The sequence below is a fragment of the Lissotriton vulgaris genome, chromosome 2_1 (assembly GCF_964263255.1).
Source record: "Lissotriton vulgaris chromosome 2_1, aLisVul1.2, whole genome shotgun sequence".
In the NCBI taxonomy this organism is placed as follows: Eukaryota; Metazoa; Chordata; class Amphibia; order Caudata; family Salamandridae; genus Lissotriton; species Lissotriton vulgaris.
In genome coordinates, this window is record NC_141687.1 from 1,489,791,221 (window position 1) to 1,489,816,373 (window position 25,153).

Consider the following 25,153-nt stretch of genomic DNA (forward strand, 5'->3'; position numbering starts at 1 on the left):
AAAAGGCAGAGCTGAACCTGTATCATGTGATACGGATAGGAGGGGACAGCGATGCAGCCCAAACACAGATCGTTTTAGCTAAATCATCTATAACCGAACTTTCACAGGCTAAAGCAGCTAGTAAATTTATAGCCTGGAGATCCAAAATGTTTGAGAATAGTGAAAGAGCAGGGCATATGCTCACGGTAAGAATCAGGGAAAGAGAGACTGCCTCCTGTATTAAAAATATTCAGGATCCGAAAGTTGGTCTTGTGTCTGATGAGAGGGCCATTGCTTTTGCCTTTCAGAAGTTTTATCAAAAACTGTATAGTGAAGACATTTGTGACAATGATGCACTTCAGGCGCAAATTCGGGATTACCTGAAGGGGATTGGGGTGGATACGCTATCCTCAGAAGGACGAGACTCATTAGATGCTAAAATCAGCATTGATGAGCTCTGGCAGGAGTCGATTCTCTCCCGAGGGGCAAAGTGAAGAGCCCGAATTATAACTTTTTAAAAAAAAGATAAAAATCCATCTGATATAGGTTCTTATCGCCCAATTACACTTATTAATAGCGATATTAAAATATATGCCAAGATCTTTGCTAATAGGATTTCGGGGGTGATGAAGAAACTTCTGCCCAACAACATGGCTTTGTGCCTGGGCGCGAAACTATTGATCATATTTACCGCACAATTGCTCTGTTTGATTTTACCAAGGTTTCAGGAGACCCTATGGCCATAATTCTGCTAGATGCTGAAAAGGCCTTTGATAGGGTCTCCTGGCCTTTTTTATGGGCCTTATTGAGGCATTACGGTCTTGGGGATAGAATTTTAAGAGCCATTCAGAGCATGTATAAGCAACCAACGGCTCAAATCTCTGATATGGGGATTGAGACGGGAACATTCAATATCTTAAGAGGCACACGGCAGGGATGTCCCTGTTCCCCTTTATTGTTTGCAATTTATATAGACCCCTAATTAGGAAATTTCTTTTGAATGATATTATCCGGCCGGTGAGATCCAGGGGCGGGGATACTAAACTATTGGGGTATGCGGATGATCTTGCCATCCTGACAGACTCTCCTCAGCTTGCATTGCCAGAAATCCTAAATTTAACTTTACAGTTTGGTAAGTTGTCAGGTTATCATTTGAATGATTCTAAGACCCAAATTATTTGTAATGATAAAATCTCGCTGATTGACTCTCGGGTCACAGATAAGGCAGGAATAGTGATAAGTTCTAGCTCAGAGGAAAGTGTGGAGATTAACCGCAAACCATTGCTTTTTAAGATGGAAAAGGAGTTGAGGCCCTCCACTACTCTTTGTGTTTACTCGTAAGATTAATAACCTCCAGCTAACTCTGATGGGTAGATGCAATGTAGTTAAAATAATTTTTCTCCCACAGATCCTGTACCTTTTTAGAGCTATTCCTGTATTATTTGAACAAGTTTGGTTTAATAAATTAGAACGTATAATTTCTTGGTTTGTCTGGGCTGGTAAACGACCTAGATGAGCCTTTAAATTTATGACGCTACCCAGAGAGAGGGGGGCTGGTCTCTACCTAATTTCCAGCTTTATTACAGGGCAATCACGCTGAAGCATATTGCTGTATTGCTGGACAATCTGGATGTAAAGGATTGTGAGGTATCAATTTATAGTTTAATTTATGGGGAAGAGGTGAAGGGGTTATTATTCAGACATATTGATTTTGCGTACTTCAAACGTGTGAGGTTTAAGGTTTTAATAGCAGCCTGACAGGTTGGCCGCTGGGTAGTTGTGCGTGGCAATTTTCAAAGCAAAAATATTACACTCTCTGCCATATACGGTCCAGTACTTGATGATCCTGAATTATATAAATGGCTGAGTTTGGAGTTGGTTGGGTGGCCATCTCCGTTTATAATCTGTGGGGATCTAAATATTAATATGGAGTGTGGGCTTATGAATCACCCCGGGACCTTATATACCGGGAGAAAATCAAAAGTCTACAGGGCTTTACGGCATTTGATAGAATTACATGGGCTAACGGATGCATGGTCTCTTTTCAATCGGGATGACCCAGGATATACTTTTTTTTCTGCACCACATAAAATCTGTTCCAGGCTTGATTTTTTTTTAATTTGTCCTGCTCTTACTCAAGGCTCCCGCATTATAAGATTTCCACGAGTGATGTCGGATCATAATCCGCTGTTGCTGAAGCTGAACACACAATTGTGTAAGAGTAAAACTGATGCTTGGACGTTCAACCGTGGGCTGCTTAGCGAGAAGAAGTACGTGGATGTTATGTCCCCCTGGATCCCAAGGTTTTTAGGTGAAAATATAGGTAGCACAGGTATTCAGAATGTTTGGGATACCCTAAAGGCCGGAATTAGGGGGGAAACAACACGATATGGATGGGAAGCCCAAAGGAAGGAAAAGACCAATTTACAGAGATTATATGCTGAATTAGAAAAGGCAGAGCTGAACCTGTATCATGTGATACGGATAGGAGGGGACAGCGATGCAGCCCAAACACAGATCGTTTTAGCTAAATCATCTATAACCGAACTTTCACAGGCTAAAGCAGCTAGTAAATTTATAGCCTGGAGATCCAAAATGTTTGAGAATAGTGAAAGAGTAGGGCATATGCTCACGGTAAGAATCAGGGAAAGAGAGACTGCCTCCTGTATTAAAAATATTCAGGATCCGAAAGTTGGTCTTGTGTCTGATGAGAGGGCCATTGCTTTTGCCTTTCAGAAGTTTTATCAAAAACTGTATAGTGAAGACATTTGTGACAATGATGCACTTCAGGCGCAAATTCGGGATTACCTGAAGGGGATTGGGGTGGATACGCTATCCTCAGAAGGACGAGACTCATTAGATGCTAAAATCAGCATTGATGAGCTCTGGCAGGCATCGATTCTCTCCCGAGGGGCAAAGTGAAGAGCCCGAATTATAACTTTTAAAAAAAAAGATAAAAATCCATCTGATATGGGTTCTTATCGCCCAATTACACTTATTAATAGCGATATTAAAATATATGCCAAGATCTTTGCTAATAGGATTTCGGGGGTGATGAAGAAACTTCTGCCCAACAACATGGCTTTGTGCCTGGGCGCGAAACTATTGATCATATTTACCGCACAATTGCTCTGTTTGATTTTACCAAGGTTTCAGGAGACCCTATGGCCATAATTCTGCTAGATGCGGAAAAGGCCTTTGATAGGGTCTCCTGGCCTTTTTTATGGGCCTTATTGAGGCATTACGGTCTTGGGGATAGAATTTTAAGAGCCATTCAGAGCATGTATAAGCAACCAACGGCTCAAATCTCTGTTATGGGGATTGAGACGGGAACATTCAATATCTTAAGAGGCACACGGCAGGGATGTTCCTGTTCCCCTTTATTGTTTGCAATTTATATAGACCCCTATTTAGGAAATTTCTTTTGAATGATATTATCCGGCCGGTGAGATCCAGGGGCGGGGATACTAAACTATTGGGGTATGCGGATGATCTTGCCATCCTGACAGACTCTCCTCAGCTTGCATTGCCAGAAATCCTAAATTTAACTTTACAGTTTGGTAAGTTGTCAGGTTATCATTTGAATGATTCTAAGACCCAAATTATTTGTAATGATAAAATCTCGCTGATTGACTCTCGGGTCACAGATAATGCAGGAATAGTGATAAGTTCTAGCTCAGAGGAAAGTGTGGAGATTAACCGCAAACCATTGCTATTTAAGATGGAAAAGGAGTTGAGGCCCTCCACTACTCTTTGTGTTTACTCGTAAGATTAATAACCTCCTGCTAACTCTGATGGGTAGATGCAATGTAGTTAAAATGATTTTTCTCCCACAGATCCTGTACCTTTTTAGAGCTATTCCTGTATTATTTGAACAAGTTTGGTTTAAAAAATTAGAACGTAGAATATATTGGTTTGTCTGGGCTGGTAAACGACCTAGATGAGCCTTTAAATTTATGACGCTACCCAGAGAGAGGGGGGGCTGGTCTAATTCCAGCTTTATTACAGGGTTTTCACGCTGAAGCATATTGCTGTATTGCTGGACAATCTGGATGTAAAGGATTGTGAGGTATCAATTTATAGTTTAATTTATGGGGAAGAGGTGAAGGGGTTATTATTCAGACATATTGATTTTGTGTACTTCTAACGTGTGAGGTTTAAGGTTTTAATAGCAGCCTTTAAAGTTTGGACACCCGTGCGGAAACTATTTAATATAGGAAGAATACATATCTATACTCCGGTAACAGGAAGTACTCTTCTGCCAGTAATTTTTGCAGATGGGTATTTTAGAGAGTGGTCTACACATGGAGTTTCTATGTTAGGGGATTTGGTCCCAGATAAGGGGTACGGACCTTTGAACACATTAGACAAGAATTTGATATTAGTAATCGGCATTTTTTAAAGTTTTTACAGATTCGTGATTTTCTTTCTAGGAAAACGGTTAGCTGGATTTCTATTCCATTAGTTGAGACTATTAGGGGAGGGTATTCTACTATATCTATGATCTATACAATGTTAAATGAAACGAGAAGCGATGATCTACCTAAACATCGTAGCCGCTGGCAGATTGTATTACATGCTGGGCAAGAGATATGTGAAGATTCATTATGCCTTAGTTATACTGCTATTATATCTGTTAACCTACAGGTCCAATGTTTTAAAACTTGGTTCAATCTGTATATAACCCCACATTGTATACAACAATGGGGTGGGATTACGGGAGTCAACTGTCCGAGGTGTGGGGAGTACGCAGTTGACAGTATTCATTTGTTTTCTTCCTGTCCCAGTTTGACTCCATTGCTAAACAAAATTGAACAACGGTTGAAGCAAATTTTTGGATTTATGATTTCATCAACTTCTCAGGCTGTGATTCTGGGGGTAGCGGATCTAAATATGACGACATCAGAATGGAAATGATTCTATATTGCAATGGCCTCGTTGAGATTATGTTTAGGAACAGCTTGGTTGGACCCTGCTCCCCCAACGGAACACGAATGGTTTAGTAAATTCCTAAATGTTGGGAAGTGGGAGCTCCTGGTTTTTAAGCGGAGAGGCCAACGGACTCGTAGGGAAGGAGAATTAGTATGGGAGCCTGTAATTAATTGTTTGGACTGTGCAAACTACTGAATATTGAAGTAGAAGGATAACCCGGATGAATTGTATATATTGTTTAGTCTGTATATACTGTATATAGTGTGATATAATGCGATTAACTTGTCTTACCAATGTTTTTGCTTTTGTTTCTGCTTATCTCCTCCCTCCTCGTAGCTATCCCTGGGGAGGGGGGGGTGGTATTGAGGGGGTTTCGGTGGTAAAATAAAAAAATAAAACATTGTGAGTAACGACACAGATGAAATGTGTTGTGATATTTCTTTTTGCTTTTTGTTTGCTTGTTTATTCTGATGTCTTGTTACTCACTAATAAATATTTTTAAAAGATGCATTAAAGGCCTAACCTTCACTCAGCTTTGTTCAATGTGGCTTTGACAAGGACCCACCAAACGTAATCGTTGTATGCAGTGACTTGTGACTTAAACAAAGTGGTTCATAATGTTGTTTAACCCCTTAATTGCTGCGAATGTTCGGCGGCCGACGGCACCACTACCTCCGTAGTGCTGCCGCTGCCCATTGAACGTTCGAACCTCACCTGCACAATGGAACGTCCAGCACTGGAGCTGGACGTTCCATAGCTTCTATGAGGTTAAAGGGAAGTAACTGATAGAGAAAACATTCCTCATGTGAAAATACTAAATTTCAAAATAGGAGCAATCCAGCTAGTCTCATCCCATCATGCTAAATCTTCATGTTAGGGCAGCAACTCCTCAGCTCAGGCACACCCATGATGAGCAAGTCAACTGACAAATTTGAAGGTCCCAAAGGTAGGCATACTTCAGCCAGCGATGCATGACAATATAATTTTGGGTCATGGTTTGGCAGCGCAGCCACAATGCTGAAAAGTGCAGGGATAATCAAGCCAACAAAGTAACTTGATAAAGTCCTACATTACCTGAAATATATGTCACCTGGCAGATTTTTCAATTGGTTCATTAGGAAATGAACACAACTCACACGTGTGTGTCCAGTTGCAGAAATATCACATAATAAAAAAGAAAAGCAAACGATGCACCTTCTCAACATTGCTGTTTTGTATGACATGAATATTACCACAGATGTGCGTGCAGGGCGGGCTTTAGCGCTGGTGCCGTCCTGCACACACAGCAGTGTTGGTGCCACCCGGTGCGACAGTCTTCTTTTGCACACCCTCCACATGACCTCCTCCATCATTTTCCTCACTACCACCCACAAAAGTGCCCCTCGTCTCTCAATAGCCTCTCTCTCACATACATTTCATTTGTTTTTAAAGCTCTGGTAAAGGCTACATTTACTAATCCACGCAGCAACTCTGGAGTTTGTTCTTTGCAGCAGGCATATTAACCCTCTGCACTACTTCCTGACGAGTCAAAACTGCTACAAGACACAATTCAGATCTCTCTTTCTCTAATTGGAACATTAATCACAAACTATCTTGACATTTTTATTGTTGCCTGAAAGCTGGACGCACAAGGAACTTTTTAGCAGGTGCTTTTAAATCCTAAGTTACTGCTAAACAGAGCGCCCCCCTGAGGGCAGTGCCCCTCCCCCCCTTCCAGGCCATGGCCCAGTGTGACTGCACCGGTGTCATAGCCCTAAAGCCAGCCATGTGTGCCCCCAGCCCCTCTTTTGAGTTTCAGCTGTTTATAACTTGCAAGTCATTGACAAAACTTATCGGGAGAAGAGATCAGACACTAGTGGAAGAATGCAAAAAAGGAGCTGGAGGAGAGAATAAAGATACTTGGGCCAATATGACTTATGCGGTCTGCTAGTTTGATGCATTTTCATAGGAAACTTATACTCGCCATGGTAAAACTGTAAACACTTACTTTCCGGGCTGCTTATGCTGTGCACAGTAACAACTGGAACACCAGGCCCTGGTGGAAGAAGACGACTTTGTTAGAGTAGATCAATCACTTAAAGCCATTAACATTATGATAATCTAGTATTCACAATAAAATATTTTAATTGCCTCCAATTTGTTCCATTTTAAACGTCAGTATATCATGTTTCGTACACCTAAAAAATACTTTCAGCACCAGCTTACAAACCCTCAAAATACAGTGGCATATGGTAAAATCACTCTTAAATGCAATCATGCTCCATCTGTTTAGCGACATGCACAGGAATCACGAATCAAAAGAACGGATTTTAAAGATTTCTTCCGAAATTTCAATCTTTTTCCCTAAGTGTAAACGACTATCTGGGTATTATTAAAAATGAAGTGTATATTTGTTTTATTTTAATTTGAAATAAAGTTTGTCCTATGAATGAAAATCTATCAGTTTGTATTTAGATCGCAATTGGAAAGGGGAGACCAGTCGGTCACCCCGAACGTATGGATGGGTGCCCCGATCACCCGGGAAACCGTTGCGGGCGGGGGGAGTGTCCCGGCCAGTATGCCCATAGCGGCGTGGCCGGAGCACGCCCCTACTGCCCAAAAAGGGTTGTCCTAAACACCCGCCCGGAAGTCCGTGTACCGATGGGCGTGATGGGGGCGCGGCCCCGCCTTCCCGCTGCTGGATAAAAGGCACGGGAATACAAGGAAGCGTCCTCTTGTTCCTGCGCTCTGAAGGCTGCACCACTCATCGCTCATGAGCCCTCAAGGGAACAAGCTGCAGTTTTTTGAACTTGTAATCGTTGTTTTTCTGTTTCAGTTATCAAGTCGTAGCTGGAGTTCGAGTCACTTCGGGAAGACAGGCTGAGCTAACGTTGAACGCGTACATGCCTGGCAAGAAGTCTGGAAAGAGCTCCGAGATGGAACGTATGCTGCGTACATTGATGAACCAGGTTTCGGCGATGGACCGAAAGTTCGGTAAAGTAGACCAGCTTGGTCGCGGCTTAGCGGCCCTCAGGAAACGAGTTGAGGCTCAAGCTGGCCCCTCAGGGCAACCTAAGAGGGTCAAGGGCCGGCTTTGCCAAACATTACCCCAGGGGGGATAAGGGAAAAAAGAAGAGGGTGAAAGCAGGTCCTAGCGAGGCCCCGATGGAGGTACCACCGATCCCAGTAGCGGCCAGCCCGGTACCCACGCCGGATGGGGGTTTGCCAATCCCTGTGGTTATCACACCGCTGGAGGACGATTAAATGCCTCCTGAATTAGCGCTTCAGTTAGCAGCTGTGTTTCCCTGGTTGAAAAAGGGAGCGGGGGGATCCGCGGCTGTGGAAGACCCGGCCGAGGAAGCTAGACTGATTATTGAACAGTTACGGCAGACAAGGGGTGCTGGGGCAGTGAACGTGCCTTCTATTTCCCCACAGGTGACGAAGGTGGTCCCGGCAGATAACCAGGATAAGGTGAGGGACACGGCTGGAAGTGCGGCGGGAGCCGGTAAGAGATCGCTACCGATGATGTGGAGGGCGCGGTACCCTCAAGGCGGGAAAGCTTGGCGCAACATGTTCCCATGGTTACTAAGGAGATGGTGTGGGCCAACAAATACATTAATATGTTTTCACTGTTGACTGATCATCGAGAGTTAGAATATGCCAAGACCCAGAAAGATTTATGGCACCCCAGTGTATGGCGGGCAAAAATGGTGGAATTCAGGGTCGAGGAGTCGATGATGAACTGGATCAGGGCCTTTTCTATCTTTGTGGCAATTATCGCTGAACGTACACCAGAACTGTTGAGTGACTTGGCTTGTTATCAGAGCAGGATCACAAACTTTCATGAGAAGTATGGAGGTGAGGAGTGGAAAAGGTATGATGTGGCTTTTAGAAAAGCGAAAGAGTTTAACGAAGCATTGACTTGGGATTGTTTGGATACGGTATCATGGCATGCGCAGCTCTTGCCAGGATCAGCGGGTGGTTCGGGGTCAAGCACGAATGGCTCCTGGGCATTTCCACAGAGGCAGTCACAGCCCTTTCGTCAGAACTACGGGGGAGTCTCAGCCTAGATCGGGCGGGAACGGAAATAAGCGAGGGGTGTGTTGGGGTTTCAATAAGGGAACGTGTAGCAGGCCGCAAGGAACGTGTAGGTTCAGGCATGCGTGCTCCGGTTGTGGTAAAACCTCACACCCTGAAAATAGCTGCCGATCCAGGGCCAATGGCATCGGAGGCAAAGGGGGTGCCAAGCAGGATTGATACGATGGCCCGGAAGTCCACATCTTCGCCCGTAGATATCTTGGCTTTGACCCCTTGGCTGAACAGATACCCTGATCATGCGTCCGCCGGGATTCTGCGAGATGGCTACTCATATGGCTTCAGGATCCAGGCGGGTGGTTTTCGAGGGACCGCCTCTTGTAAGAACCAACTCTCCGTTCAGCACAACCCGGCGGTTGCCTCCAAAAAGATCGCCAAGGAGGTTAGCTTGGGGCGAGTGGCGGGACCTTTTGGTGACCCACCAACGGCTGATTTTGCATGCTCCCCATTAGGGGTGGTGCCAAAAAGGGACCCGGGGGAGTACAGGCTCATTCATAATTTGCCAGCTCCAAAGGGGGCTTCTGTCAATGAGGCGATCGATCCTGAGATTTGCAGTGTAAAGTATGCATCTTTCGATGACGCAGTGGTGCTGTTGAATCGCTTAGGCCCCAGTGCATTGTTAGCAAAGTCAGACATTGAATCTGCATTTAGGTTGCTTCTGGTGCATCCCCAGGATCAGCGCTTGCTTGGTTTTACGTTTCAGGGGAAATACTACATGGATATGTGCATGCCAATGGGTTGTTCAATTCGTGTGCCTATTTTGAAATGTTTAGCTCATTTCTGGAGTGGGTGTTCGCAAAGGCCACAGGGCACCAACATGTGATGCATTATCTTGATGATTTCCTCTTTCTCGGCCCAGCGGGCACTCGGGACTGTGCACAGGCATTGCAGGACTTCTGCGTGCTCATGCGGGGTTTCGGGGTTCCATTGGCGCCGGGTAAGACGGTGGGGCCGACTACCTCCCTGGAGTTTTTGGGCATAGAACTAGACTCCGTGGAGGGGTACTTCCGCCTGCCGGTGGAGAAGATCGCCAAATTCAGGGCTTCCTTTTTGCAGTGTCTCCGGACCGAGAAAGTGATATTGCACCAATTGCAGCAGACAGTGGGTCAGCTTAACTTTGCATTAAGGGTGATACCGATGGCTCCCCCTTTCTCTCGATCCATTGCCCAGTCCATGGTAGGCTTCAGGGAAGGGCACCACCGCACAAGACTGTCGGCGGAGGTTCGCCAGGACATGCTCATTTGGCTGGCTTTCCTGGCGGACTTCAACGGCCGAGTAGTCTGGAGCAGACCCCCAGCTTCGTCGGCAGAACTCGGCTTGTGGACCGACTCGGCGGGCAGCGTGGGGTTTGGTGCGAACCTCGGAAACCATTGGTCAGCACAAAGATGGCCGGCATGGTGGCATACAAGCGGTTTGACTAGTAACATTGGCTTTCTAGAACTCTTCCCCATCTGGGTGGCTCTGTCGGCATGGCCGGAGGATTTCAGAGTCCGCTCGGTGGTATTTTGGTCCGATAACATGACTGTGATGGAGTGCATTAATCAGCAGGCAGCACGCTGCAAATGGATTTGGCGATTGTTGAAAGAAATTGTGTTACGATGCTTGAGATTGAACATGCAGTTCAGGGCAAAACATGTGCCGGGTGTACTGAATAATGCAGCTGATGCGCTCTCTTGTTTCAAAATGCAGGCTTTCAGGGACTGTTTACCCTCAGCGGAGCTAGTGGCGGCACCATTTCCCGAAGCACTATGTGTATTGACCGACTGCAAAATTTTGTGGAGGAATTATTAGGGCGGCACAGGTCACCACCATCTGTAGTCATAGTGGCCATTGGGGGCAATGACTTGGTAAAACTGGGCAGGCGAGCTTTAGTTGAGCACATACTTTCTGTAGTTAGCTGGTTAGCAAAAAGGCTCCCTGGATGTACCATTGCTTGGTCTCACATGATTCCGAGGAGGGTATGCCGGGGTGGTTTGTCCACAACAGCGTTGAACCATTCGGTAAAGAGGGTCAACAATAAAATGGAGAAATTGTTTCGCTCTGCTCATCTCCAAAGCATATCTCATGGGTGCATATGGGGTGATCCCTGTTATTCTGATGATGGGGTACACCTGTCCAGGGTGGGTAATGACTTACTGATAGGAGACATGATAGCTTGGCTAGTGGATTTGAGGAGACATGACCTATAGGAGGTGTGGGGGGGCCAGATAGTCTGTCAACTATCTGGCCTGTGGCGGTAAGGTCATGATCGGTGAGCAGTGATTTCAAGGTCCCTAGGGGGGGGCGCCACCCAATATGGATGGGAGCGCCCGGGGGAGGCGGCCATTGGCCCCTCCCATGGGGAGGCGGCACCCATTACGGATGGGTCGCCCAGGGGGAGAAGGCCATAGGCCCCTCCCAGGGGGAGACGGCTATATGCCCCTCCCCAGAATTTCCCGGGGGCTGGATATCCGCTCCGGCGGAAGAGAGTGCGGGGAAAGGGGGGGAGTCCACGCTGTCCTTCTTACGGATACCTCGCACGGGAACTCGGACGACCTTAAGATGGCGTAGAGTGAAAGGGGGCCCCCACGACAAGGGAAGTTACAGTTGGCGGCAAGGGTAAAGTCCTCTGCCCATGCGCCACTCACACGTGAGGGCGGGAATTTGGTGATAGTGATCTGACACCGATTAAGACCTTGCCGTTGACCCTTAATGTTAGGATGTACAAATTTGAATGTAATGCATTTTGTCATGATGTTAGACTCGGCAAGGAAATCTTTGTATTAGAGATTTGTTAAGGTTAGCCTGAATACCTGTCTTCATCAAATGTAATTGAAGTTGAATTTGTACATGATACATGAAACGTTTTAATTTAAAGTTTTACATTTTGTTTCATATTTTTAAGAAATACGGCCGGGGGGGTCGTGAGGCCCCCCTGCCTTCCAAAAGTTCAAAACTGTGTCTATCTCCTCCCATTGGGATTGGTGGTGGAAGGGGTGGCGGGCATCCCGGCCCATATAGAAGTGTTGCTACCGAAGCAATGTGACTGACATTACTCAGATTCCCGACACCTTTCACCTATTAAAGCTGTAATCTACAGGCCAGGAAAAATCTGATGTCATTGTTTCCTATTGTTAAAAGGCGGCAGATATGCGATGGGTACAACCTCAATTCATGTTTGTCCCTACAAAAAATACAGCATGCAGTATTATGGACTGGTCTAATGATTTAGATCAATTGTGTGTGTGCAGGGCTAGAAGGCGACCGACTCCCCAAGTAAGAGACTTACAGGTAGATTCATGAAAGAAAAGTCGGTTCGCAAAGGGCCAGATTCTGCGAATCTGGCCTTTTGCAAGCACAATTTTTGCATTTGGGATTCATCATCCCAAATGCAAAAATTGGTAATTGCGAAATCGCATATTTGCGAGGAATTGCATTTAAGGAATCTCTATTTGAGATTCCTTAAATGCAATTCATTAACCATTTTTGATTTGCGAATTTCTGGCCGCTATTTACCGCAAGGTCAAACCTCGTGGTAAATAGCGAAAACTTAGAAAAATGCATTTTTCTAAGTTGCATGTTACACACACACATGTCCTTTGGACATGTGTGTGCGTAACACCAAGTAGATTACATTTCAGGGGTGCTACAGGGTGTCCTTTGGACACCCCTGGCACCCTTGAAATCGCATCCTTATTTGTGATTAGCAAATTGCTAATCGCAAATAAGGAATAACTCCCCATTCATTTGTATGGGCCTTTAGACCCATAGAAATGAATGGGAAGTTATTCCTTATTTGCTATTAGCAATTTGCTAATCGCAAATAAGGAATGTGTAGGAATCGCAATTTATTTAGCGATTCCTACATGAATCCCGTTTTGCAAGTCCATAATAGCGATTCCTTAATAATCGCTATTAAGGACTCGCAAAACGGCACTATGATGAATCTAGCTGTTAGGCCCATAGGAATGAATGGGGAGTTATTCCTTATTTGCGATTAGCAATTTGCTAATCGCAAATAAGGAATGTGTAGGAATCACAATTTATTTAGCGATTCCTACATGAATCCCGTTTTGCAAGTCCTTAATAGCGATTCCTTAATAATCGCTATTAAGGACACGCAAAACGGCACTATGAGGAATCTAGCTGTTAGTGCAGTGATTGGATTTGGTTATCTATGATCTTCCTTCTTTTGCAGAAGGCCTAGAGAGTCCTCTAGAGACGTCTGCACCTTTGTTCTACACCTCAACACTGAAGACTGACCACAGGCTTCACAGAACCCGTTCAAGTGGCAGCTAAGGGATTCACAGAAGGGTGTTAACTTCTATATCTGCCTCTGTCATCTATAAATTATGTGCTACAGCATTATAATCCAATACCAGGCGATCTATTGGGCGTTAATGGCCCTCTTATCCTCAGATTCCACTGAATGATCAGTATTGCAGGAGGCAGAAGGGGTTTAAGACTATGAGGGAGTTTTTACATACTGAAAGAAGAAAGTTAGTAAATAAATAAAAAGAGAGCAACAGAAAAAAACAACATTGGAATGTTTAAGTAGAAGGTTTACATCAGCCATTATAGGCCCTCAGAATCTCTGCTGTCTGCAATAGAGTCCCCGGCATCTCATTGCTGTAATCTCATTGCTGTAATCCGCATTGGAAAAAACTTTTTTTAGCAATATTAAAGATGCAGGGTGTTTATGGCATTCGCTTTCCAATGAAAATGTCGCTGCAGGAAGTATCTCTCAAAGTGACAGGCAAAGGCACCTCAAAATATATTCCTGACATGTCTGCCCTGCCTACCCTCGATCAATGCCCTGTTCCTCACACACACTCTATCTAGTTGTGTCACAAGGAAATGAGCAACATACAAAGACTGGATGTTGGGTAAGATAAGTACAAAGTAGCCTAAAGAGAGTTATAGGGCCCTATTACGTAGTAGGGAGGAGTTACATCCAACCAACAACGTCTTGGTGTGGGAACCGACCGACCGTAGGTCAGAGATTCTGAACACCTTTATTACGAAGCAACCGCACATGGTGCGGTCGCAGACTCCTAATTCTGTATGGGAGCTTCTGCGATGGAAGGAATCTTCCCACAGCACAAGCTCCCATAGAGAAATGGGAGTTTGTGTAAATCCCTGCACCGTGGTACAGGCACCTCACTGTGCCTGCCATATGGTGCAGGGATTTTCAAGGGGCACCATAGGTGCCTCCCAGGCCCACAACCATAGGCTGTGAAGGAATGGGGGCCCAGCTAAGGCCCCCAAAAGCAGTGGCGGATCTCCATGGGGGCGTTTGGGCGCCGCCCCACTGCTTTCTCGCCGTGCGAGAAGGCAGAAACAAATAGTAGAGAACTACCATTTGTTTCTGCCTTCTCACACGGCGAGAAAGCAGAAGTTCCTGCTTGAGAAAGTGGGAGGGGTTACTCGAGGGCAGGGGGAGTGGCTTTCCCCATTGTTGTTAATACTGTCTGTTTGGGCAGCCTGAGAGGGATTATGTGTGGCTTTCGGCTGGCTGAAGGGCCTCTTGAGCCTGCTTTAAGCCAGTCAGATTAACGGGCCGGTTTAAACTCCAACCGCCGTCTTTGTAATGAGGCAGTCAGAGTTTAAATCTACGATGTCGGTTGTAAAGTCTCCAACCGCTCTGACCTGAGGTCGGAGGCTGTCCGACCGACATCCAAATCAGGCCCATAATGTTGAGAAGTTACCAGGAGCAGCAAAGAATGTGACAGGATAAGGAGCAGCATGACGGAAAATGTGGTGAGAACAAGGAAAAGCTGCTGAAAGTCAGCAGAACAACTGACAGGTAGACTGCGTGGGATTCCACCATTTTACAGATCTTGGAGGAAGATGAGATTGCATGCTGTTGGACAAAGCAGGGCCAGCGAGATTCATGGTTTAAGTGGGAAGAAACATGTGGACCTAAGAAATGCAATTAACAATCTTTCACACGAGGCATGGTCTTTGTGATTAAGGGCCCGATGTAGGTATCGAAATACCGGTCGGAAACGTCCGAAAATACCGATTTTCGGCCGTTTCCGACCGGTATTTGGATATTGATATGTAGGGGCTTGTCAAAATACAGAATCCGTAATTTTACCGATTCTGTAAAATACCGAATTGGTAAAAATACCGAATCTGTATTTTGGGATGTAGGTAGCACTGAAATCAGTGCTACAGGGGTGTAAGAATTCATAATTTACCACCAACTAGAAGTTGGTGGTAAATAATGAAAACCCTCTAAAAAGCATTTTTTTTGCTTTTTAAACGGTGTCATGTTGCAGACATACATGCCCTTAGGGCATGTATGCCTGCAACATGTGCATCTATACATAATTGAGGGGTGCAACAGGGTGTCAAAGTGACACCCTGCCACCCTTCCATGTTTCCTTAAATTACCGAATCGGTAAATACCGATTCGGTAATTGGCATTCATTCCTATGGGCCTCCAGGCCCATAGGAATGAATGGCAATGACCGAATCGGTATTTACCGATTCGGTAATTACCGAATCATTCCGATTCGGTAAATAATTCGGTAAATATACCTACATCCCGATTACCAGTTCTTAAATACCGAATCGGTATGATTCGGTATTTCAGAATCGGTAATCTGGGATTACCTACATCGGGCCCTAAGTGACAAAATGGAAAATAAAATCTTGGGCTTTGCAGTTCATAAATGGAGAGTTATTCAATAAAGAATAAACGAAAACAGAAGCAACAATGTATTTATTTAACTTTTTTGTAAAACCTCTATCCTGTAACAAAAGCATTAAACACTCAAAGTAAATTTAAAAGCATTGCAGAGCAAACTTTGAACATTTATGGAAATTCTGAAATAATCCATAGAATTCTATTTCGTAACTCAAAAAAGATCATCTTCATATTTTGGGGTTTTCATGCAACAGCTTTCATCAGCTGACTGTCTTGCAGGATCAGTGCATGTGGGACCAGAAAATACCTAGCTCTTACCGGGCACAGACGCGTATTCTGCACTCACAGGGTCAATGCACACAAGTGTGCTCACCGGGCCCTGATACACATCTTCCCTCTAAGCACAGCTACACATCCTGCTCTCCTGCGACTCAAACACATATACTGAATTCACATGGCCCAAAAATGTGACTTGCATTCATATTGTCCAGGAATGCACTCAACACCCATAGGGCACTGGTGCATAACTTGCACAGGCCCGCATAATAAAACAAAGCATCAGCCAGCAGAGTAGATGAGTGTACAGAGCTTTCACCAGAGGGAGTGTCATGATCAGATTGCACCTTTGTTGAAAGCACCTCCCTCCCAACACAGGCCAGTATAAAACCGCCCACGCCCTTCCTACCACATTGTTTAGAAATCCTGCATTAACTGTAGTTTCTATGAGAAATCGCTCCACCTGTATCGTACAGGTTCAGCTGTCTAGTACGCTCTGGAGCTTATTTACAAGCCCCTTGCCTCGCAGGTGCATCACTTTTCCCATATTAAAAGTAAATAAGCCCCTCTGCATGGATTAATTATCCCACTGCCCCATTGGCATTATCAGCATTGTGTCTAATGGGTGGAGGCAGCAAGGGTGTCAAGAAATGATGCCCATGACAGTAATAGTCAGAGTGAAAATGCAGGGCTGGTAGGATATTACAAAAGGTGCCAGTAGGAAGGCTAGCAGGTAGACCTACAGTGGGTAGCCATAGGGCTCTGTGTCAGGAATAAGGTGGCATAACATGGGATATGACGTAAACAGAGTCTGCCTGAGGAGGTACTAGCTGCTGTTTTGTTGTCTGTTTCTTGCTGGGCAAAGACTTTGTCATGTTGTCGTTGCATTGTGACAACCACCAGTGAGATGCTGCTCTCAGTTCTCTGTCAGAGGAGATGAAAGTAGTTTTCTTCAGCAGGTGGAGGGCAAAGATGGAGGACTTGGTAGTAACCGTACAATGTTATTTTTTTTACATTGTTGAGTTGCAGCCCAATCCAATTTTGTGGATTTTTGGAATACTGGGTGAGCTATATTTGGGGAAATCTTTGAACTTATTACCTTTTTTGAGATAAGTCATGTCCTTGTAATACCAAGCAACACTGTATTAGATGTTAAACATTCAGAAACTGGGACACTCAGAAACAGCCGTAAGCTCAGGCTGCCAGAGAAGGAGGAGGAGAATGTCAGAGAGAGGGCAAAGTAAAAAAAGGTCATGTCACATAAGTAGAGATAGGCGAGACAGAAGGTAGGTGAGACAGAGAAAGAGAGATAGACGGTTGTAGAGAGAAGTGACATAGGCAGAGTCTGAGAGGTGAGTATATAAATAAGTGATTTTGAGAAAAAGGCAGGAAATGAGTGATTGGTGAGTCAGAGAGAGATGAGGTATAAAAAGATAGTGAAGTAGAGAAGCACAAAGAAAAGTGTGTTAGAAATAGCAAGGGGGAGTTAGAGGGATAGAGGTGAAGGAGTTGAGAAAGTGGGGAAAAGGGTCAAGTTGGATAGGGAAAGAGATGATATAGCAAAAGATAGGGCAGGAGAGTAAGAAACATCAGGAAGGTAGAGAGTGCTGGGTAGTGACTGGTAGAGGAAGCCCGAGACACTCAGAGGTAGAAGCAGGCAGTCAGAGAGAGAGAGAGAGAGAGAGAGAGAGAGAGATGGAGACAGAGACCGAGAGACAGCTATTTATCACTTTATCAAAGTCCAATCGGTAGGCAGGGGCCATACTATTGTCCACTTTGTGATGACTTAAAACAGGTCCTATTCAGCCCTTGCAGGTCCAAGCCCAATTCTACTACTTACTGAGGTCCAGTGACCGTGACCGTGCCAAGAGCTAGCTCTTTATTGAGAGGAAGACTAATCCACTAGCACTGAGCAGCGGCCCAAGCAGCAGAACGGAGACAGTAACAACCCGTTTTATGTGCAAATAAGAAAACGCCATAAGAATCGAGGCCGCCTTTTGCTTTTCCTTAGAACGGTGACAGTAACAACCCGTTTCATGTGCAAATAAGAAAACGCCATAAGAACTGATTTCGACGGTTACGCCGCTTCAAACTGATCCTGCCATAACATGGCATTACCTAAAGAATAAGGGATCCCAGGTTGGCCAAGACATTTTTCCAAAAGGACCTCTACAAGACCTTTTCTGAAACCCCTTTTGTTAACAAACTTGATACAAGATATATACAGCCCTGATGACAGACCAGTAACTTCATGCCTGGTCTTGAAACGCGTCGGCGGCAGTGTTGGTTGGGAGATATAAATTACCACTGTTTAATAAATACTAGGACCGGCGTGTCCAGTATTCAAATATATACAAGTCATTGATCAACTTCAATTTCTTCTTCCGAACCCTTAGTTTCTCTCATTGATTGTTTACAATATTGGTTGTTTGTGATAAAATTTGTTTTATCATTTTTGTAAGAATTGTTTTGTCTAAATGTTTGATGCGAGAACATTTTCTAATGTGTGATAATGGTTTCTAATGTGTAAATAATGTTTGCCTTTAATGTTTGTAGAAAGTTTATTTAGTTTTGTAAATATTTGAATTTAATGTCTTTTCTTCTGCTATGAATTTCTTTGAAAATACAAAACATATAAAATGACTGACACAAAATAAATGTTGTCTAGGGAAGCGACAATAAATTGGTTTCTTACCCTTCATTAAAAAATGTATTGAGTAATTGTGGTTTGGGCACTGTGTGTTGTCTACTAGGAGCTAGAAGAGGGCATCGTGTTATGGAGCAGGGTGGTGATTGGACAGATAGGATGGGTTAAACAAACCACCTGGCTCTACAAGCAGCAGGGTGGCCCCGAGATGGTAATCCAAAGCTAATGTCTTCAAATGGTTTGGCATTCTGTTATCTACAGTGGAAACGAGCAGGAACTATTCGTATAACATCAGCAAACCTTCAACGTTTCCTAATTCTATTTTCTCTCTATCATTCCTGAACACGTACTGTACCTATCTGCACAAAGGCAGGTTGGGCCTTACCTAGCCCTTCTCCACGCCATGTTTATGCATCGTGAGGATGAGCTCTGGTTGCCATTATGAATGCCCAAAGAGTCATGGCTGTGATAACGAAATCTCTCAATTGGGGTGAAGGGCTACACGATTTGCATTTTTTAATTGTCTACGTGTGATGTTCCCTTCCCTCATTAGATAAACTGCCCGCCTGCTTCGTGCTCAAAGCCGAGTTCACAATTCATTTGGAGAATTATGCACACGTGAACTGTTAGGGTGAGTTTTCTAACCTCTCGCGTTGCCAGACAGAGATCTCGTTAACCATGGCACATTCATTTATATTTTGCATGGCGCAGCCTGTGCAATTACCGAAGTAGTTAAACTGTATTTATCATATCAGTCAGAGCCACATCTGTTGTTAAGAGTTTTCATGAATCAAGTTAACAATGCCAATTTAAGTGTTCACATCCAATTTTAAATCCCTTCACATTGACACAGTTTTAAAAATGTCGAATTTTACATTTTGCTTTTTTATCTGTATATTCTTTAGTAGGCTGCTAAAATTATTTAATGTTATAAACAGTTAAGGACCCCTGAGGAGGTGTAACTAGGCGCCGCTGACCACAGGTTATGAACCTCTGTTCTACGCCACACCTCAAATTAATGTAAACTCTGCATAGCTATATTTGCTAATCTAGTACCAGCAATGTTAATCTTTTTCAATTTCATGACAATTTAAAGAGTATCAATATAAGGACACACTTCAATGAATATGTGTGTTAACGAACATAATGTAGCATTCAGTATACTGATTTCCCCAAAGTTATAACGAGGTAAACTATTTCGTACAGTATATTAGGTAAACAACATATTTAAATCTATCTCGATGTTCTTATGGTACACACAGCATGTCATATATTATGCAAATAAGAGTACACCACTAGGAAAAAAAGAAAAAGTGATCGTTAAGCTATAATTGCTTTGCATTGTGAATAGAATGGTGCTTACCTTTACAATTTAATAGAAAATTCTGATTTGATGGACTGAAGGTTGCACTGAAATACGTGCAGTGGTTTTTTAGAAGAGAACAGGAAAGGCATCGTCGATTCAATAATCCAATGATTGATACACTAAAATGAAATATAATCGCATTATATACTGTTCATTGTACATACTCTTAAATAAAACATTGACACATCAATATTTAAAGATGCTTGTGTGTTATGCTAATTGAGAAATGTAATGTTGTATTCTGAAAATGCCTAGATACATATAGATGCACACACGGGAATTAAGCAACCATGGCAGATGAAACAGTATCAACCGTAAAACTGTTCATATAGATTCAAGTAAAACATTAAACAAAACAACGAAGCTCAATGACAGAATAGATCTGAAGGGGCACCAACGTTTTATTCTCAATTGCACTCATATTCTGATATAATACAGCCACTTAAAAACAGATTGTGAGGCAATACGTTATAACATTCATAACTATTCTGCAAGGACAGATGCTATTTTGGCCTTTTCCCAGACAATTTTACAAAAAAAAGCAGCATTGAATGAGTTGCGTGATGTCTCCCGCAGTGGAGGGCGAGACGGATTGGGAGCGGACGGAGGTGGGAAGTAAACAGTAAGAAAATTAAAAGTACCTCGCTGTCGTCCCTGTGTTCTGGACAGAACAGTAAGATCACCCAGGCTCTTCTAAGCCAATCACAATGCTGCAATGCAGTGTTGTGATTGGTCTGAGTGCCGTGGTTTGGCGTTCTGACAGGGACTGGGGGCTTGAGCATGTTCTCCACGCAGGCTGTAATGCAGCCTGGGTGGATAGCTCGCAAAGTGTGCATGACTGTTTGGCGAGCATGAGGTGGCCAGCCAAACATTCATGTGCACTAACAGAGTGCCCACCACTTCTCCCCTGCTGCTCTGCCAGCAGAGCAACCGGTCCACAAAGCTGCAGCAGCAGTAACAAATAAAATGACAACATAACATTGAGGTATTATTATTATTATTATTTTAGATTTCCTTTATTTACACTGCTAAAAAGCAGTGAGGCAGTGCGCCTCAGTCTTAGCGGAGGAGCTGCAACTGCTCTGCCATCTCAAGTAGTGATTCAGATAATAGAGGTCATACATTTAGCTCTTCTAAAAGCTGAATGGGACTCTCTGCGGTGTGTAGATTAACCCATAGGAAGAAGGTATAGCATTACACTGTTGCTTAAGACAGCAAAATTTCTTGCTGCAGGCCTCCTCAAGGGTGGGTGGAAAGATGGGCCTAGGAAGATGCCCAATGGGTATAATGTGATTTGTTGTAGAGGATTTGATAGTGAGATAGAACTGGAGGCCCAGGTGTTGCTGAGAAGAACAATGATGGATGCATTTCTTGAATAGTCTAAACAATTTTATATTCCACCGCCAAAAGAGTCAATAACAGTATGGAGTTTTGGGGTTTCAATGAGTTGTCTGCAGAACACTTCAAATTGCTCGTGACATATAGGATCTAGTGCTCAAAAACCATCAAAACCTCTAATATTTCAGAACAACTACAGTCAATGTCAGACCACTCAATTTCCTTCAACTATTAATTCTGATGAGGGAACTCCTGACATCTCTGTGTTAGAAATTGGGGCATTGGTTGACTGGGCAGTGAGCCGCGGTCAAACAACAACCACAATATTGTTCAGGGTAAGGCACAAGTAAACAGAAAATGCACCTGTGCTCACCCTCTCGTAGCTTGGCACAGAGCAGTCAGGCTTAACTCGAAGGCGATGTGTAAAGTATTTGTGCAACATTTCAAACAGTAAAAACTGTGGAAAATACCAAAGCAAAAGAGCCCACACCAGGTTTAGAAAAATAGAGTAATTTTTAATAAGTAAAGCAAGATCAAAACGACAAAATCCAATCAATCAGTGAAACTAGAAATATTGAATTTGAAAGTTTTAATAACGTAAAAAAGCAAAAAGTGCAGGCAAGGGATAGCTCGCCAGCCTGGACCAGGGCAAAGTTACAAGTTCAGGCCAAGTAAGATGAAGCGCAGGCCTGCTACATGGACCAGGTTAAGCCAGCTGAGCAATGTATATTAAACCCTTGTTGAAGAACATTGAATAGATCCGAGGCGAAGAAGCGTCACACAGTCGAAGTGCTGCATTGGCTCTGAGTTGCAAAGAGGATGGATTGCAAGACCATGTTGTGTCAATGTCAAGGATCCCATCAACAGGGCTTCTTATCTCAAGTCTGGGCGTAAAGGATGCAGTGTGGAGCTGGCGATGCATCGGGTTTGAGGAGCTACTAGGCTGCAATGTGAAGACCATCGTCAAGCTGCAGTCGATGAGAGATGCGAGGACCTGGGTCAGAGATAGGCTGTCGAGTTACCGATACAATGGTTACAGAGATTCTGGGTTGATGCAAACTTAATGTGCTTGGCCCAATCCACACAGAAGAGGCGATGCATGGGTCCAGCTCGAGGATACACAGCTCAGCCGAGGAAATGTATTGGTTAGGGTCAAGGATGTGCTGCTCAGCAGAGAAGATGAATGGATTCCACTGGCAAGAGAGGCATTTTTCAGTGACACTCAAGCACTGACACATAAAGGGGAAGATGATTTAGGGGGTAAAACACCACTCGAAAAGCGAATAATTACCACTGAAAACACTGAAACAGGAGGCCATACTTCTTGCTACTTAAAAGTCACACAAGTCTGGAAAGCACAACCCTGATGAAGTCCATACGATTTTTAATAAGCCTATGATACCACCTTAATAAAAGGATACATTTGTGTATTATTCTTTGAAATGGATCCAAATTTTATCCACAAAAAATAAGTAATTTCTAGTAACTCCCTTAGGTCAGCCCCACCCTGAGGTCGAGTCAGCCCTGGTAGTACCACCTTACCAGGGTGTGACAAGGTGGTAAATGATGAAACGTCACATTATGTGAGTGAGCCGACCTTGTCCAGTTCTTGGATTTGCCCTGTTTTTCTTGGAGGGAGAGTAGCAGTAGGTTGTAATACTGACAATAGCTACAGGTGCCCTAGGAAAATTAAATCACTCCAGGCACCAGATAGGGGTGTCACACCAATCTTCGTGTTTGATTAGTACTTTCAGCAACACAGCAGTCCTTCTTTCTGGCAGAGTATCCACAGGTCCAGAAGTGTACTGAAGTGGTGGTATCTTTTATACAAAGTTTTGTCTTTGAAGTGGGAAGAATCTCTTTACAGACATGCCTTTGAAGTGCACAGACACCCTGCCCTGCCAGCCCTGGCGTCAGACTAACTACAGGGGGTAGGCAGCCATTTTTGGGGGGACAGGACATTGCCTTTTCAGCTGGGAGTGAAGCTGGGTCTAGCTCCTCTTTCCAATCCTGCCAGGGATAGCACAATCAATCTCACCTAATCTCCCATTGTGTGTGGCAGTCTAGGTGGAAGACACAAAGACCAACTGCCAACTACATCCAGTCATGTGATCAGAGACATCAAAAGTCTAAGGCATAAAAGTTAAAATTTTCTAACAGTGGCCTTTTCAGAATTTTAATTGTAAAACTTTACCATGAAAAAGGATTTTGAATTAGGATTCCAAATACACCAAACATGAAGCAGTCATATCTTCCCATTTGGAAATTACTTTTGTAATAAGGTAATCCCAATGTTTTCCTATGGGAGATATTGGCCTTGCAGTAGTTAAAAACAAATTTTAGAGTTCTTCACTCTGTAAAACTTAAAAGTACATGTCATGCTTTTTAAATACATTGCATAATTCACTCTGGGCTGTCCAGGACCTAACCTATGGGTGATGTGTATGTATTAAAAAGAAAATCTTTGACCTGACAAGAGTTTAACTTGCCAGGTCGACATGGCCATTGAAAACTGCATACACAGGCTCTTGAATGGCAGGCCAGAGACATGTTTAAAGGGCTACTTAAGTGGGTGGCACAAACACTGTTGCAACTAATTTACAGATGCTGGGCATGCTACTAGAGACTTATAGTAAAAGTAAATATGTCAATTGTGGCTAAGACAACGTTACAATATTTAAGAGAGAGAGAGTACAAGCACTTTAGCATGTCTTAGCAATGGTAGCGTGTGCAGATCTCTAAGGCCAGCAACAATGAAGTCAGCTAAAACAGGTCAGTTGGCAAAATGTTAGGGGAAACCAAGCCAAGGATGCCAGGTCTAACCCTGCAAAAATATATCATCCACACTGGACATGCTTTGCCTACTTACACACTGAAAATGACAACTACGTATCATAGCTACACAACAGGGATGTGGGTCACATAAAGCTAGAAAGCTAATGTAGAAGATTCAGAACTGATTAAGCAAAACTGCTTCAAGAAAAACAGAGAGAGTTGCCATTTAATCATTACAAAGGCAAAAAAGGGAACTGACTAAACCCATTTCTGAAGCCAGATACCAAGCCAAATATGATTTTAATATCTATCACACCTTTGTCTGCTTGGAATGAATGGTAGACTGATGGTGTCAAACAGCAGGTTTGCATTGAACTAAGTGGTATTTGAGATGGTGGCATGAGTTTGTACTTGCAGACAAGGCAAGTTTAATATTAATCAACTGGTATTTTTTACCCCTATCCACAATAGGGCGGATAGCACTTATCAGAGCCCTGCTGGTTATAGCTCTTACAAACCAGACACATGGCTTTGAACAACAGCCTTTTCCTCACTAGATTTTGATCATAGTTCTATAGTCTTTTTTATTGAGGTCAATCAAATGATAGGTCATTTTTTGTGGCAAGGGAGGAAAGACCGCAGCAAGATTAATTGCAGCTCTGTACAGTAGATAGAGCCTTGTCACTACCTCATATGCAGAAGTCTTATCAAGCTACCATTTTTGATTGGCTAAATTGTGCCGCTATGGAGAACAGCTCATCGAACTGCTATTATTTGCAATGCATGCTCATTGAGTCCGACGTCCAGTTCCAACCTTTTAAAGATCCTGAGATTGCCAAAACGCTCCCACATGGAATGGTTAACAAGTTTGTGTGACTCCAAGAAGAATATCAGTCCCCCCTACTACACCCCAGATGCTATTGAGGAAGTGCATACTTCTAGGCGTGCCCCTGAAATGCTAGCCAGGCATATACATTCTTGGAGTCAGGTGATTGCAGATAATGGTAATATTGCGCCAATACTTGCACTCTCCAATATCCAATTTAGCAACTATCTATGTGCGTATGCTAGGGTATCTAGCATAGTATAAGATCATATAAACAGAGCCCATTTTACGAGTAAGCTCATGGAG

The 25,153-nt window shown here is 43.7% G+C and overlaps 1 protein-coding gene across 2 annotated transcripts in view; it reads right to left on the reverse strand.

The window, feature by feature from the left end:
- The window catches only part of DPP10 (dipeptidyl peptidase like 10), a 1,575,897-nt gene that overhangs the window by 214,702 nt on the left and 1,336,042 nt on the right, over positions 1-25,153 (reverse strand). For both annotated transcript variants that reach the window (XM_086957361.1, XM_086957360.1), the window contains exons 16-17: positions 19,906-20,027; positions 6,899-6,946 (exon numbers count right to left, since the gene is read on the reverse strand). In XM_086957361.1, coding sequence (XP_086813487.1) covers positions 6,899-6,946; positions 19,906-20,027 — 170 coding nt within the window. The remainder of the gene's footprint in view (positions 1-6,898; positions 6,947-19,905; positions 20,028-25,153) is intronic.